The 15,951-nt window shown below is 47.9% G+C and overlaps 1 protein-coding gene across 1 annotated transcript; it reads left to right on the plus strand.

Moving 5' to 3' along the window:
• Window positions 1-1,874: 1,874 nt before the first annotated feature.
• Window positions 1,875-11,143, plus strand: Otx2 (orthodenticle homeobox 2). Its single transcript, XM_048430010.3, has 4 exons — window positions 1,875-2,008; window positions 6,420-6,635; window positions 7,563-7,714; window positions 9,564-11,143. The coding sequence occupies exons 2-4, from the start codon at window positions 6,539-6,541 to the stop codon at window positions 10,182-10,184; spliced, it is 870 nt and encodes a 289-aa protein (XP_048285967.1). The 5' UTR covers window positions 1,875-2,008; window positions 6,420-6,538; the 3' UTR covers window positions 10,185-11,143.
• Window positions 11,144-15,951: the final 4,808 nt, after the last annotated feature.

Here is a 15,951-nt window from a genome sequence, read left to right on the forward strand (position 1 = left end):
GGGGGCGGGGTAACAGGGAAAGGTCCGTACTCACCCCCCACCCCACCCCCAGCCTAGGCCCCCACAAAGTCGTGGCTCCAGGGTACGCGACAGCCAGGAGTTTTCTTCGGAATGGACCTGCTGCGGAGGAGCCAGGAAGGGCTGGACGGGCCCGGGGGCGCTCCAGGGTTCGTGGAGCCGCCGGGACACACCTGCAAGTCTGCTGCGGCAGCGGAGTGACCAGCCCCAGGCCGAGCCGGAGTCGAGCCTAGCCGGGCTGCGAGAGCTTGCCGCCTCGTGCGCACTCCCGTAATTCGCTAATTGCTGTAAATCCCAAGGACGGCCACATTTGATTACACGTACAGTATAAGAACCGACAACAAAGCGACGAATTAATTACCGACTTCATTAACATAGGTCCCCAAATTAAAGGCAACGAGCTGTTTCTTTGGGCCCACTAGCAGTGGTGTCGGCGGTGATTGAGGTAGTAAGGGGGTGGTGGGGGTTTTGGTGTTTTTTTTTTTTTTTCTTTTCCCTTCAGCGTTGGGAGTTGTGAGGGAAACCTGCTCTCTCCCATCACTCCCCCGCCTGCCCTCCATTCACACACTCTCAGCAGTGGCATTTGCCCCCATCCCCTAATACTCTGTCCAATCTCCTTCTGCACTTCTAGAAAACTCAGATGCTAGTGAAAGCTGTCGGGTTCTGGGTGCGGACCTGACAAGCTGAGCTGGTTTCCTGGTTCTGACGACTCCGAGCTCCGGATTTTGAGCCTCAGGCTGGGGCGTCTCCATCCCTGATAGCTCCAGGTCCAGCAACAGCAGGAATTTGTTCTTATGCAGAAACTGTTTCCACTGGGGGCTTTTGCCACCCAACATTCACACCCGAGAGATTTGAAATAGCCCCTCCTTGGCCCACAACCAGCCTTGGGGCTAGATTTGGGAGTTAGCGATTTTTTTTTTTTCCATCTTGCTCTGGGCTTCTCAAATTGAAAAATCACGCGCGAAAACCCAGAGCTCCGAGACCGGGAATTATTCGTAAGGGGTTTAAGAACAGCGAGGAATAGTGAGGTTTTCAAATAACTAGTTCACAGCCTTGTGGATTTATCTCTGTCTTCACTGTAAACCTCAGTCCGGGCTTCCTTCCTCCAGGCTTTTCTCTCGGCGCCGTCCAGCCCTGTTTAAAGGGACGTAGTCGTATTTTTAAGCGTCAGCCTGGGTTTGAGTGAACCTGCCTCCGACCCACATATTCATGCTAATGTTAGAGTCGAAAACCGGTTACCTCCCCTCCCACCCTTTTCCAGTTTTGATTTAAATCTTTTTATATTCCTGTCTTACGTGGTTTTGCTGTCCTTTCCCTAAAATAAAAACGAAAAAAGAGGACAAGAAAGAGGTGTAAAGGAAGAAGAAAAGACCGGAGGGGAAGGCCTTCCTGTCCGTCATTCTAATTATACAATTAGTTCACATGCTCCGGCCCATAACGTATATTTTAAGGGCAGTCCAGTGTTTTTAAGAACATTCTGGTAGTGTCGGAGGCCTGGATTTGTTGCCTGCTCTTCCCCCCGTGCAGCAGCGGCCTGTTTTCCTCCCCCTGTTGTGTGTTTTTATTATTTTCCCTCTGGCTTAGATGTGTCAATCATTCTCTCCCTGCCATTGGTTGGAGAGTTTGCGTCAAAAAGTTGCCAGAGAGGCGCTTTCTCAGCAAATCTCCCTGAGAGCAGAACCTTCCTCAGCTCCAACTCAGCCTCCACTGTTATTAAAAATAAAAATCGCTAGAGCAGCTCGGTCGCCACGTCTACTTTGTACGTATAGTAGACGGACACACGCTTATTTACAATTCTCATTTTCCCTTCTCTAAAAAAAAAAAGGAGTGCTTTTTTTTTTTTTGCTTATGTTTGACTTTTTATGGAAGGGTGAAGACTACAGGGTTTTTAACTGAATACTCTTGATTTCTTTTAGGATAGCTGGCTATTTGGAATTTTGAAGGATAATTTGATTTTTTTTTCTTTTCTAACCTCCAATGCGGCTGTAAGGTAAGTGTCCGTCTGTCTTGTCTATGGCGATATCTTTGTGTTCCCCAGTCTGCAGTGACTTCCCGCACCTCCAATAGACGTTCTCGTGCAACTCTGAGGATGTTGAGTTCCTCTCTAGCTGATGTATTTTTTTTTCTAGAATTTTGGGCGAAATTATGGCCATCAGGAAAATTTAAGGATCTGTAGAAGAGGCGGGGGGAGTGGGAGGGAGCGAGAGCGCGTGCTTCTGGGGGTCACCGCTGCGGCGGAACGTCGTGGAAATCCTACGAGTCTAATCTGGGGTGTTGGGGAGGGGTTTCGTTCTTATGAACACGCTATTCATGGATTCTCCTCGCGAGCTTTGTATTTTGGCCCCTAGGCTAGCTGGAGTCCTTAGGTCTGATACCAAGGACGTTTTTTAGAGTCTGCGACAAAATGATACTTGTGCACGTACCTAGATTGGTAAATTCAAGCAACGCTAATAATGTGAGCGCTTCCGAAGGCCGGTGAGCTGGAAGGCTGACTCCTCGGTCAGTCGACTGGGACCGCGCGGGTAGCCTCTTGAGCACCCAGTCAGCTGCCGGAGCCGAAATCCGAGCGGATAACCGAGGAGGCGGGAGCGCGGGCGTCCGGTTACTCCCGCGCTGCCTGAGCTCCCTTTTCGGTCCCCTCTTCCTCTAGCCTAGAGCAGCTCGGCTCGGCGCCTCTTAAAGCTTCTGGGGTTCTTCAATCCTTTCATCACTCCCTCCCCATTCCTCAGGGCGCAGCTTCCCCACCCTTGGCACTGCACACTGTGGTCGTTGTGCCCAGGACAGATCACCAGGCCGAGGCCACTAGTTAGGGTTTTAGATGCGACTTTGCCGGGGGTAGTTCAGGGCACGCGCGTCGCAGTCTCTGCGCGCACCTAGGACGATCAAAAGTGGGGGTGAGCGCCTGACTGCTCCCAGTCAGCAAGACCGAAATTCCTCCTCCGAGTTCTGGGCTCCTCGGTCGTTCTGGGTTTCGGGTAGCGTCGTGGGCCGCTGAGCGCTTAGTGCCTTCTCAGGCTCGGGAACAATAGTGGGTCCTGGGTCAAGGCCGGCTTCTGCTCTCGGCCTGCCTAAGAAGAACCATTAGAAGGTCCCCACTAACACCCAGCCTGGCCGATGACGGGTCGCGAGGCAAACTCCGAAGAAGTGGCGGTGTTGATGCGTTCAAGTGACTATTGAAAACTAAGGCCCGATTTCGCGACACTTTTTTCTGGAAACCCTAGAGCCCCGCTCCGGACACGTCCTTTAGAGAGAAAAGCAGTGTGCGCACATAGAAGGCCCAGGCGCGTGGACCTGCGGTGGCACACCACTTGGGGAAGGGACCCGGAGAGGAGCTGCTCCTCCCTTGAAACTGTGTCCTCCATCCCAGAGCTTTGGGAATGGGTCAGGATTTCGCCGGCTCACTTCGAGTCTTTTTCTGATCACCGAAAGTTATTAGCACAAGAGTGGAGTTGAGCAAACTCCTTCCCTAAAGTAAGGTAGACATCCAGGCCTCTCCTTCCACAGACCTAGCATCCGGGCTTCTCCGAACTGTAATTAATAACCAAGACCAACCATTTTGGCACACCTCTTTCTTCTTCCCTCGCGGACGGTGAAGTAGTTGATTCCCCGAGGCCAGAAACTTTCACTCGAGTTAACCCGGCAGAGGCAAGCGCCGGCTGTTTTCCAAATGCCCGCGTACCTCTTTTCTCCCCCCCCCCCCCCCCCCCCCAGTTCTCGGTCCTCTTCCCTGCCGCAGGCCAATCACCAGTGTACGTAGTTTTGTTTCCTCTACATCATGCAGAAAATTAATCAGCCAGGACGAGAAGCAGAGCTGAGCACGACCGCCTGTAATTAAGGGACGTGTGCCCCTCGGATTATCTCGTTAGTTTATCAAGAAAACATTTATTATAATTAATTCTCGGACGAGGTAATTATTATTGAGCGAGGAACAGCAACTGGTAGATGGGCTTCTTGGAAGAAAAAAAAACACTAAGGAGGGGGAGTGTGGAGGGGGAAGCGACAGATTGCACGAATTGACCGTTAGATATAAGGCTGCGCAGGCCGGCGCAGGCAGTGGAGAGGGACCCTGGGCGTCAGGGCTGCTGATCTGCGGGGCTGCAGGGCAGGGACGCCGGACCCAGTCGCTTGGAGGTGAGGGCACTCGGGGACTCGCCACGCTACCGCCGTTTCCTCCTAGGTATGCGCTCTCAGAAGCCACCTCGCCTCGTGGTCACATTAAGTCTTAAATCTTAGAATGGCGTCCCCACCCCCACCCCTCTGCACTGTGCGTGGAGAGGAAGCCGGGTGGAATCCTTACCGGACTGAAAGTTGGATGGAAGGGCCCGCAGCCGTCTTGTTCCGTCAGTGTTTATTATCTAGGTTGGCTGTGGAGAAGTCCCCACGGTTTGGGTTTTCTCTCCCTTTTTTCCCCCCAGGAGGAAAAGTGAGAACAGGTTACCCTGAGATCGTGAACCATTTTGACTCTCCAAGAAGGATCTCATTTATGGTGGAACATAGGCGTTTATCAAAAGATGTGTTTAGGCATTTCTAATTGGGTGAGAGCTAGGCCGGTAAATACATTTCCTCATCTTAACATCAGAATCAGATAAGATTTTTGGTTCCTATACTTTTGGTTCATAACTTTTTCAAGGGGGTAAGGATATATTTTCAAAGAACTCCACTTTAGAGTAGAGACCGTCTAAATTAGCAATGACTGTGTTTTTAAATAGTGTTACTTTCACAGCCCCAAAGAACTGGCTGGAATTTGGGAGGAGAAATAGTGGTTTGTGGGTTTTTTTTTGTTTGTTTGTTGGTTTTTGAGCAATTAGCTGTACTAGTAATAATCCAGTTCTTTAAGGTGGACATTTAAGAAATCATATTTTTTGGGTGGGAAAACGTGACTTGTGTTCTGAATTTAAATCAGGAAGAAGTCGCAGTTGTTGACTTCCATTTGAGAAACTTTTGCCTTGGTCTGTTAAGCGAGGTAAATATGAAAATCTACCGTTCTTAAATTCATTAATAGAATTTCATTATGAAGGTGAAAGATAACTCACAATCTTGTAGCCGCCATTTTGAGGAAGTTTCTAAGAGTGTCAAAGTTTTTGAGCAGAGATTTTGGTAAAATAGGTGCCGAATTTTAGGAAAATAAAAGCCAGGCTTGGATGCTACCTGCCTATATTAACATAACTCTGGGGGAGGGGACTCAGCAAAGGAACATAAATAACTTTTCCTTTTCTTCCAAGATCTTTTACATGTGTAATTATAGGAAATTTGGAAGGTAGAGAGAAATCCTATTAGTTTCATAGGATTTGAATGTTTATCTATTTTGAACCTAAAATGTGGGTAAGGTGGCTCCTTTTAGCAGGAATCTGGTGCAGCCTCTGAGAACCCCAAATCCCCTAAAATCTGCCTCCCCCAGGATCTGCAACTCCTTATCAAAATCAACATGGAAGCAGCTTGCTCTACCAATGTATCCCTTCCCACTTGCAAGATGTGAAGGCCTACCGTTTTTCTGATTGGTGGGATTCTAACTTCAACATTTCTGGCAAGCCCCATTCCAAGCCTGAAGACTTTTCCCCCCCCAGTATGTTTAAATTAAATATTTGATGGGTGTCACTTAAAAGTTAAATACTTGTTTGTTTAGCTATAGTTCTTTAGACACATATAATCAAGGTCCTACAAAACCCTAATAAATCTGTTACTTACCTCAAAATCTAATTATCCAGACTACTAATTAGGTGAAAATGATTACTGGAAATGACTTCAAATGTGGAATCATAATGGTTGGGCAGTTTTCTCAAGTTTGTTGTTCAGTAAGTTGGTATTTTAAATGTTAAATGCATTTACATTTTAGGTTCACAGCAGTTGAAAGTGGTAATAAAAAAACAGCTAAGATGATTAAAAATCTCTGCCAGGGAAAGGCAACGGTCTGGGAAGAGGTAGATTTCTTGAATTGTTTCTTTGTTTCTCACCAATGGTCTTTGTTATCAGCATTATTTATTTAGCCAAAGAGTTCTTTGTCTCTGCAAATGGCCCCAATCAAGTTTTGTTTGAGACAATTAGCTAGTGCCAGCCAATGAGTCCTATGCAAATGTTGGGATAGGAATGTAATGTGTGCATTTGGAGGCTTGGGGTTTTGTTCTTGGGGAAGGCAGATTGTAATTGCTTTCCTCGGGTCGGTTTTTTTTTTTTCTAAGTTTAGGGTGGGGGTGGGGAAGACAGGTTTATCTGGTCTCGCTCCATCCCCTCTAGTTTTGGAGTTGCTGGGGGCTGGGAGGACGGCGGGGGGGCGCATCTGCAACTCCTTTTAAAGCCAGTGTCTAGCGTCGCCCTGGCTCCTTTTAGTTAGTGATGGAACGTCGAGGAAGCTGCTCACCCACAAGCAGTAAACCAGCACCTCTGTTTGTTTGCTTTGCCCTCAGTTCCATCGCTTCAAACCCACCCACCAAGGACCCTGACCCTGTCCACTCCAGGCGAATCGAGACCGTCCGGCTGGGTCCCCCCAATTTGGGCCGACTTTGCACCTCCAAACAACCTTAGCATGATGTCTTATCTAAAGCAACCGCCTTACGCAGTCAATGGGCTGAGTCTGACCACTTCGGGTATGGACTTGCTGCATCCCTCCGTGGGGTACCCGGGTAAGTGAGTCCCGCGGCATTCTCGACGCCCTTCCCCACGCTCGCCTTTCAAGAGCTCCGAAGTTAGAGGGCTCACTGTCCTCACTCAAGCTCCACTCTGTTTTCCTTGTCACGAAGCAGCCGAGAGCTACCGGGCATTTGCTGACCCGGGAGGGAACCAGAGGCTGGAAAGAGACGAGTCTGGGGTCCGAAGCAGTCACAGAAAACCTCACTTCTCCTTTCTTAATTAGAGTGGCTTGGGAACACTCATTGGACAGGGTCGTGGAAGGTTGTTGACCTTGTCACTTGAGCATTCTCTTGCCTACTCTGCACGCCCAGTTCCTAGCTAGTACCGCCCTGGGAGCAACCGAATTTTCTCCCCTACTGTCCTCTACAGTTCTCCAGGCCTTGCCAGGGGCTTCCGGTACCTCCAGGCCCCCTCCCTTTAATCCTTAGAGGTGTGGCCTCCCTCCAGGTGCTAGGCACTTTCTTTCCCGAGCACATCACCCCGCACCAAATACTCAAAAGACTGAACTATTGTCGCATTTTAAAGATGCATGAACAAAGGTCCTTGCGGCGCTAAAATACCGTGGGAACTGGCTCCACTATTTCTGCGTCATTTCCAGCCGCTGGTCCTTGCAGAGCCTCTAACTTTATTAGACAGCCGTTTCTGTTGATAGTATGCTCTGGTGGTTGTTTCTTGTTTGTTTCCAGAATCGGGCGTGGGAGTGGGGATTGCCTTACTCAGTTTATTTTGCTAGCTCTCCAAGCGATGCTCCGTAGTCTGCGGGGGTGCAGTGTGCGGCGAGGCTCGGGGCTGGGGGTGGGGGGGTCCTCGGTAGGAATGCGGTGGGAGGTGGAGGTGTGGGAGTCGTGACCCAGGCAAAAGTGCTGTGACTGAGAAACTGCTCCCCCACCCTAAAGGGCCCTGGGCTTCTTGTCCTGCAGCCACCCCCCGGAAACAGCGGCGGGAGAGGACTACATTCACCAGGGCACAGCTTGACGTTTTGGAAGCTCTATTTGCGAAGACCCGGTACCCAGACATCTTCATGCGAGAAGAGGTGGCGCTGAAAATCAACTTGCCCGAGTCCAGGGTACAGGTAGGGCAGATGCAGACGCGCTGACTTTCCTGAGCCTGCCCTCTCTGAAGTTTGGTGTATACTGACTTGTCTTGAACCAAAGGAGTCCTGAAGTGCTACACACATTCAGGAGCTAGGGAACCATTCTCCTTTTGCTTTCTGTTAACCAGGGTCTTCTGGCCTGGTTGCAAGGTAAGAGTAGCAAATTCAGCTGCAAACACCAAGTCCTAGAACCATTGGGGTTCAGAGTCCCCTGAAGTTCCAGGTCCAGTCAAGGGCAAATTTCAAGGATACTCATGTGGTCCTTGTGGACATCCTCTTCGTGAACTTTGTGTGGGAAACGGTCGTGGAGTACAGCTCCTTGACAGTCCAAAAAAAAAAAAGTTTTTCAGTACATGGAAAAACTAGCAAATGATGTTCTCATGGCCAAACCTGCTCTGGTGACAGAAGCAGAAATTGAGCCTTTACCAAATAAGGTGACGTAATAAATGTGTGTGGGGTTGGCTTACTGAGGGCAGGACAGTTTCTAAGCTCTGTCAATTAACAGATAGAATTTTATATTCTCAATATCTGGAAAGATATGCCCCTTCCTTGCTCTAGCTCCCTCCACATTTTACCCTGAAAGGGAGAAAAATCAACTCCCTCTTGACTGGAGAGTAAGTCCCATATGGAACTCTTTGGTGTTTGGCACCTCATCTACACACACAGGACACTCTCCTTTGGGTAGGACATGTTTTTGAAAGTGTCAGACATCACTGTGAACTACAAAGCAGAAAACAGGATTTTTCAAAGTGGGTTGGAAAAAAATTTAGCACTTGTAATTCTTGACCCAAAGCCCTCCCTGAAAACAAACTGACTCAGGGTGATTAGTGGTGCTGAGCTTGGCCTTGGGGGCACTGCAGTTACAACAACGTGCAAATGGAGAACCCCTTCAAGAGAGTGAGCAAGGACCTGGAGCCAGTGTCACGCTTTTAATCCCAGCACTAGGGAGATAGACAAATGGATTTCTTTGAGTTCCAGGCTAGCTTGGTCTACAGAGCAAGTTCCAGGACAACCAGTTCTCTGAAGAGACCCTGTTTGCCCCCCTCCCCCTCTAGGACCTTTAGCTAAGTCAAATGCCAGCAGTTTCTGTCATAAGTTCCTGCCTCGCAGAGGATGCACAAGGGCGGTAAAGGGAATTTTCAGAGTGGCAGAGTTTTTCAGGTTTACAAATCAGTGAGTCGGTGTAGCGAACAGTGTGCCGGCCGTGACGGTGAAGGCACAGCCTTGAGTCTTGAACACCCGTTTTGAGGCCTGTCTTTGAGTTCAAAGCAGAAGCCACACAAGTCCTTTCATTCAGTACAAAGTGTCTTTCAGCAGACACTGGCTCAGATCTCCTCTCCCCAGGAGCATGTCTTCTTGGAGATTTCTTTTATGCATCTAGGAGAGACAAAATGTTAGGTCATGGAGCCAGCCTTCCTGTTAGCTGTTGCTTCCTGGACGGTGCAATGTACACTGTTTGAACTAAGTTTGTTCTTGGTGGCATGTAGCACCAGACTGCGTCCTTCTAAAAAACACAGATAATTGTCTATTTTGAGGTCATTCCAAGATAAAATTAGGTCTCTCTTCTCTCTGTGTAGAAGAGGTGAAATAGGGAAGCAAGGTAGAGAAGTTTTAGCTCACAGTTAAGAGTGATTATCTTAAATGATGATGAACTATGTGTAAGGTGGACTTTCCCACAAATGGGGAGATGAAGGTGGAAGAAGCTTGTGAATCAGTGGTCTCTAACAGCAAAGGAAATTGTCTGATCATTTGGCCATGCAATCTAGGACCACTCTTGACCTTATGGAGTTTTTATGATCACATTAAAGAAGTTTCTTTCCCTTTCAAGGTATGGTTTAAGAACCGAAGAGCTAAGTGCCGCCAACAACAGCAGCAACAACAGAATGGAGGTCAAAACAAAGTGAGACCTGCCAAAAAGAAGACCTCTCCAGCTCGGGAAGTGAGTTCTGAGAGTGGAACCAGTGGCCAGTTCACTCCCCCCTCTAGTACCTCAGTCCCAACCATTGCCAGCAGCAGTGCTCCTGTGTCTATCTGGAGCCCGGCTTCCATCTCCCCACTGTCAGACCCCTTGTCCACCTCCTCCTCCTGCATGCAAAGGTCCTATCCTATGACCTATACTCAGGCTTCAGGTTATAGTCAAGGATATGCTGGCTCAACTTCCTACTTTGGGGGCATGGACTGTGGATCTTATTTGACCCCTATGCATCACCAGCTTCCTGGACCGGGGGCCACACTCAGTCCCATGGGTACCAATGCAGTTACCAGCCATCTCAATCAGTCCCCAGCTTCTCTTTCCACCCAGGGATATGGAGCTTCAAGCTTGGGTTTTAACTCAACCACTGATTGCTTGGATTATAAGGACCAAACTGCCTCCTGGAAGCTTAACTTCAATGCTGACTGCTTGGATTATAAAGATCAGACATCCTCATGGAAATTCCAGGTTTTGTGAAGACCTGTAGAACCTATTTTTTGTGGGTGATTTTTAAATATGCTGGGCTGGACATTCCAGTTTTAGCCAGGCATTGGTTAAAAGAGTTAGACGGGATGATGCTCAGACTTCTGATCAAAGTTCCCGAGAGGCATAGAAGGAAAACTGAAGGGCCTTAGACGGGCCTATCAACCAGCAACCTGAAATGGACAAACCAATCATAAGATTCTGTCATAGCTCTAGATCATTGGTTTTCTGATTTGCAAATGATTGATCAAATATATTCTAGTCACATGCAACCAAACATCACTCAAAATAGAAATCAAACCAAACTAGGTTATGAGGGAAGGGAGAGAAGGCCAACCCTTCAAAGCAGAGGTGTTTTAGCCAATTCTTGGTTGAATCTCAGAAATGGACAGTGTCCCAAACTCATTCACGGTTCATGACCAACTGGTAGCTGGCACTGAAAACCTTTTCAGGGCTGTGTGAATTGTGCGACTGATTGTCCTAGATGCACTACTTTATTTAAAAAAAAAAATAATGTTCATAAGGAGTCAATATGTAGTTTAAGAGACAATCAGTGTGTGTCTTATATAAATGGTACATCTGTGGTTTTTAATCTGTGCTAGACTTCAAAACTGTGATCTCCTGTTATTGTATGCAACCTTGAACTCCACCTATGCAGGGGTTCTTCTGTGATTAAATAGGTTATAATTGTAAGCAAAATTCAGAGCAACCGAATACTGTTCTAGAAAGATTGCCTTTGGCTGGAGGTGAGCTGCCCTGCTGTCTCTGGTCAAGGATCGAGGGGAAGCAAAAGGACCCTGATTCGTCCGTAATTAAATGTTGGTAAGCCTGGCAGTAAAAAGACATTGATCAATTGCTCTGACCCTGATGAATTTTAAACCGAGATCATTGTCATTTATGCTTGCAGATATTAACTGGAAGTTATATATGCATAAACCCTTTCACCCTGGATTTGGCAGATATGTATAATTATATTAAAAATGGTTCTAGCACAACACTGGGTCTAGTGTAATTTTATACCATTGCTTATGAATGAAAAGCCTATCTTCAGCCTCACCTTCCCAAGTGTTTACTGGAAGGCAGAGCAGATATTAGTGACTTTGCTTCTTGCGCTTTTCCTTTTCCTTTGGCTGAACTAGTACTAGTTAGGAACGACGGGTTTGTGAGCTGACTTCCCTCAGGATTGCTGCACACGGAAGTGGCAGCTCCCAGTCACCCTTCCCTCCCTGGCGAGCTTGAGTCATTGGTTAGGCACTTGGTTGAGGTGTTTTTTAGATAGATTAGTTTGTGCGTGCCTGTGTGTTTAGGGGAAAACTGGAGAATTTCAGAAAAGGGAATGGTAAGAATTTCTTGTTTCAGTTCTCTAAGGACATTTTTTTCCTTGAAAAAAAAAAGATGGGGTAAACATGAGTGTAATCAGAATCTGAAAGCAATTCAGGCAGAAATGATTTCTGAACAAAAGAGTTTCAGAAAACTTTAAAAACCTATAATTTCAGTAGTTGAACATAAGGCATGCTGGTCAGTCAGTGCTTTTGTGTGTGTGTGTGTGTGTGTGTGTGTGTGTGTGTGTGCTGGGGAAAGGGGAGCGTCCCTTTTTTGATTGTAGGAGTTACTAAAGAAGATAAATGGCCAATGATTGTGGTACTCCTTGGGTTAGGAAAAAAAAAAACTATTCAGTTTCATCTTAAACTTCTTATGTTCTTAAATTTGACCAAATTCAATGACTCTTGATTGTAATTCTATAAATGAAGGTTAGCTGTTGCAACCATTTTGTTTTCTGGTTATTTAATTTCCCATAACCGCCTGTATCCTTGAATCTCATCTAATCTTGGCCTAACAAGTAAAATCGTTTTACTGCTAAATAAAACAGTATTTTGCAGCCATCATGACTGCAGAGCTGGCTGGCTAGATCCTCCTGGACCTGGAGGTGATGCATCTTCTCTAGTCTTCCATGAAGTGATATTGGGGCCCCAAGGTCTTTAGGTTTCCCAGATCTAGTTTTGTGTGTGTGTGTGTGTGTGTGTGTGTGTGTGTGTGTGTTTCTAATGCTGCGCTTTTTCCCGTGCAAAAGTAAAGTAACTTCTAAACAACCAATTCCTCACATTGCCATTGGTTTTCAGCAAACCTTAGCAATAACAGGATGAGTATCTGGCAGGCTTAGGACTGCTCAGCAATGACTTGGTTTCTTCAGGGTCTGAACACGAAGTGAAAGGAGGTCTCTAAAACCAATTTTTCCATCACTTCTGCACAGCTTCGTTTAGCTGAGACCACACAGTTCAATTGCTCTGAATGAAGTCCCAAAGTAGAAAGGATTTCCCACGATCAAAGGCAAAGGGGAGCGACTGGGAAGCTAGCGTTGGCTAGGAGTTCTGATCGCCACTCCTAATCAAGACTGGGTTTAACGAAGTTAATGAAGTTCCATACTGCTTGATATTTGGTACTGAAATGACTCGCTTCCAAATGAGTCAGGGAGTCGCTTAATCGGAAGTCAGCGGGCGATACGACCTTCATTTGGGAGGGCAGAGATGAGGTGTGGGGGACAGACTGGCTTTACAAAGTTTGTAGCCAACCTTACTCCCTCTTACAAAGATGCCTGGCCCTTTGGATTTCACCTTGGTAGTGTTCCCTTCGTAGATAAAAAAAGAAATTCAATCAAGCTAATTAAGTTCCGGCTTTCGAAACCTCCAGGTTTAGAAAATGGTCGTTTCCTCAACTCCTCCTGGCTCCTAATCTCACATCTGTGTCTGCGTGTCTCTACCCACCCCTCCACTCAAATATCCGGAAAGAACAGCTGTGGAGGCCGGGCGCAACTTCCAGAAACAGCCTGGTGCCCTAGTTGGTCGAGGCAGTCCACGGAAGGCCTCGGACCCTCTTTCTTCAGGGCTGTCCTTCCCAACAACAGTAGCTTGCCAGGAAACTCGTCCCAGCTGTGCCCGGAGATCAGAGTTGGGGCGGGGGCTCCTGGGCTGCCTTCGGCCCTGCTGGTGTTGAAGGTTCTGGCCTAGCCAGGTGGCTTTCTTTTTCGTGGGGCTCCTGCAAGGTCCCGGACTTCGCTCCAGACTAGCAGGTCCCTTCAATCCAGTCGCCAGACCTGGAGAGCACGAGGAGTCGCCGCCAGGGCCAGGGGGAGCGCGACCCTGCCCTGTCACGCGCGCAGCTACTGAACCTAGTGGGGTGGGTGTCATTGGGATATTTTAAGCCTAGCGGAGTTCAGGGGTCAAGGCAATTTTGGGGTTTGGAAAGCAATTTAGGAGGCAAGCGTCCTGCGTCCGAGCGACTTGTATTCAGCGTACCGGAGGCCGGCGAGCAGCGTCCCTCGGGCTAGCACTGCGGAAAGTCGGTCTGGAGGAGACCGGGGATGACTGGCTTTGCAGGGTTCCGGGGGTGGGGGTGGGGGCCGCGCTGCAGGCGACTTGGGAGAGGACAGCTGCTCCCGGAAGCTTGGGGAAAGCTGGTCGCTCGGCTTGAGGGCTCCTGTAGCGCCTCGGACCAGGGCGCCCAGCTGTGCCTGCCCTTGGGGAATTTCAAGGACAGCCAGGTGCTTAGGTAGTGAATACACTGAGTTCGAGCCCTCTTTTGAGAGCCGGGTACTGACTCGGAAGCTTGAGAAACTCATTGGCACTCAGCCTCGTTTCCCCACGAACGTTAGCTGGTTTGGTTTGGGATCCGATGCCGCAGCCTAGAGGGTCAGAAGCAAGTTCTGGAATGGGGAAGCGACTCCTTTCGGAGTCATGGATGTCGCCAGGTTGCCAATTCGTCCCATTCCAGTACCTGCAGTGCAGAGGCCTCACACAAATGCCGATCTCCAATTAATCAGAAACCGCCAGTCGGGCAAACGGAAGTTCAAAACCGAGAACCTCACACCTGGTGAGAAACTCACTATTGTTATTAAGACAACGCTGTAACCCAAACTAGGTATACTGATGTTAGGTGGGGTCTCTTGCATGCAGAGGTGTGTTTTAATCATGCAAAAGACGTACACAAAGAAGACGGGCATCCCATACAAATAGAAGTAGAAAACAGGATGCGAAGACGCTGTGTTCTGTTGGTCCTTGACCTGTGCCTGCATCCTTGCCTTCCTCCTAAACCATCAGGAGAACAGCAGCCCTTCTTTATGCCCCGATCATGACATCTGCATACTCATCTCTACGAACAGAGCACTAAGGACCTGCTTTTCTTTTCTAATCCTCCCTCACCCTGGCCGTGATAAACCTGATTCTCCCAGAAACCCCATTTCCACCCTTAGGTTGGTGGGGCATAAAAGTCTGAAGACCATCTGTCTACTCCTGCAAAACCCCTAAGGAGGGCTACCCCGACATTTTGGGGGATTGGCTGTGCAACTGATGATGATAGGGTTTATCTCAGACAGAATTAACATTACGTGTAAAGCTGTTGTACACCATTATATTGAGAAACATGTGGAATTGCTTGGAGCTTCTTCCAACTGCCTGCCAATAGTCATGTAACTTGGAGAAGTGTTTTTTAAAATTGTTTTATGCTCAATGCGAACAGGATGTATACATTATTTGGAAAAGGTAGTTTTTTCTGATGGCAGCATTTGGAGGAAACGGAAGCAAGTAACTTGTGTATGCGGAAGTGGCTGGAGAGGAGGAAGCAGGTAATGCATTTGAAAAGCCTTCTGCTTGCACCAGCCCTCGCGACCAAAGGAGGTCCCTCCCAAATGCTAAGAAGAATCAGTCAGACCTCCCCTCCCGCCAGCACTGTGTTTTATGTTTAAGAACCAACCTGCTGTTGACTGCAAACAAACAACGAGCAGATTCAAATAAAGGAGCCCTACTAGGTCCAATCCCTTTAGTCAAAGATGACTGTAGGTGCCGGGCAGCTGTGCCACCATCTTCTGGGAAGGGCAACTTCAAAATGTGTTTTTCTCCTAGAGGGAAAGTCTAACTGCATGGGGTCTAGGACTTAACTTTTACTCCCCAACTTTCTCCACCCTCTACCTCCAATTCTTAGTGGAAACAGTGTTTGAAGAAAACAAACAAACATGCAGAATAAAAAAGAATCCCATAGCAAACAATGGTAAGCTAGTAAGGTCTGAGCTGACCTGTGTTGGCTCCAGGAGGGAGAAGGGTGTTTCTGAATCAGATAGAATCCCCTGCCACCCTCCCTGTAGTGTCAGAGTCTTAACTGGCCTCTTTGCAAGGATGGAAAAGGGATTTAGCTACTGAGTATTCCTGAGTCTACTTGACATTCCTGGGGACCATTTCCAACCTGAGGGTTTCCTTAAAAACAAGGTGTTCATTCCTAGCAGGCATCCTGTGCGGTTACTTCCCTTATCCCCTCCCCGCACCACATTGGACAACTTGTGAAGGGACCAACAAATAGTCCCTGGGAAACACTGTCCGTGAACCTTTGTTCCCATATCTTCAGGTCACAACTGAAGGGTAAGTTCTTAGCGACTGGTATTGGGGTCCAGTGAATTAGGCCCCATCCCAATCTCACAACCTTAACCTCCAGAAGCCTTAGACTACATTACAACCAGATAACCAAAACTCGGAGTTATTAAACTGTTTCCAGAACTGCTAGTCACATTTAGGATCATGAACCATTAATAAAAATCTCCTTAACAATCAAATGGCTGCAAAACGTGTTGATAGCGGATTACTGGGGCCTAATGGGCGTTATGTGGTCACATGGTCTCGAATAGTGAGGTTGGGGAAGGTGTGTCTGACCACAACTACTCGATTATCAGCTTATAGCTAAATCATCCCCTCCCCCCCCCTTGCGATGCTCTTAAGAA

The sequence above is a fragment of the Myodes glareolus genome, chromosome 12 (genome assembly GCF_982192425.1).
Source record: "Myodes glareolus chromosome 12, mMyoGla1.1, whole genome shotgun sequence".
Taxonomy (NCBI): domain Eukaryota; kingdom Metazoa; phylum Chordata; class Mammalia; order Rodentia; family Cricetidae; genus Myodes; species Myodes glareolus.

Bases quoted from the DNA above. Each gene is read 5' to 3' on its own strand.
- Otx2 (XM_048430010.3), top strand. From the start codon at position 6,539: ATGATGTCTTATCTAAAGCAACCGCCTTACGCAGTCAATGGGCTGAGT. The intron at 6,636-7,562 runs GTAAGTGAGTCC...CTTGTCCTGCAG, and splicing joins TCCCTCCGTGGGGTACCCGG to CCACCCCCCGGAAACAGCGG. The intron at 7,715-9,563 runs GTAGGGCAGATG...TTCCCTTTCAAG, and splicing joins TGCCCGAGTCCAGGGTACAG to GTATGGTTTAAGAACCGAAG.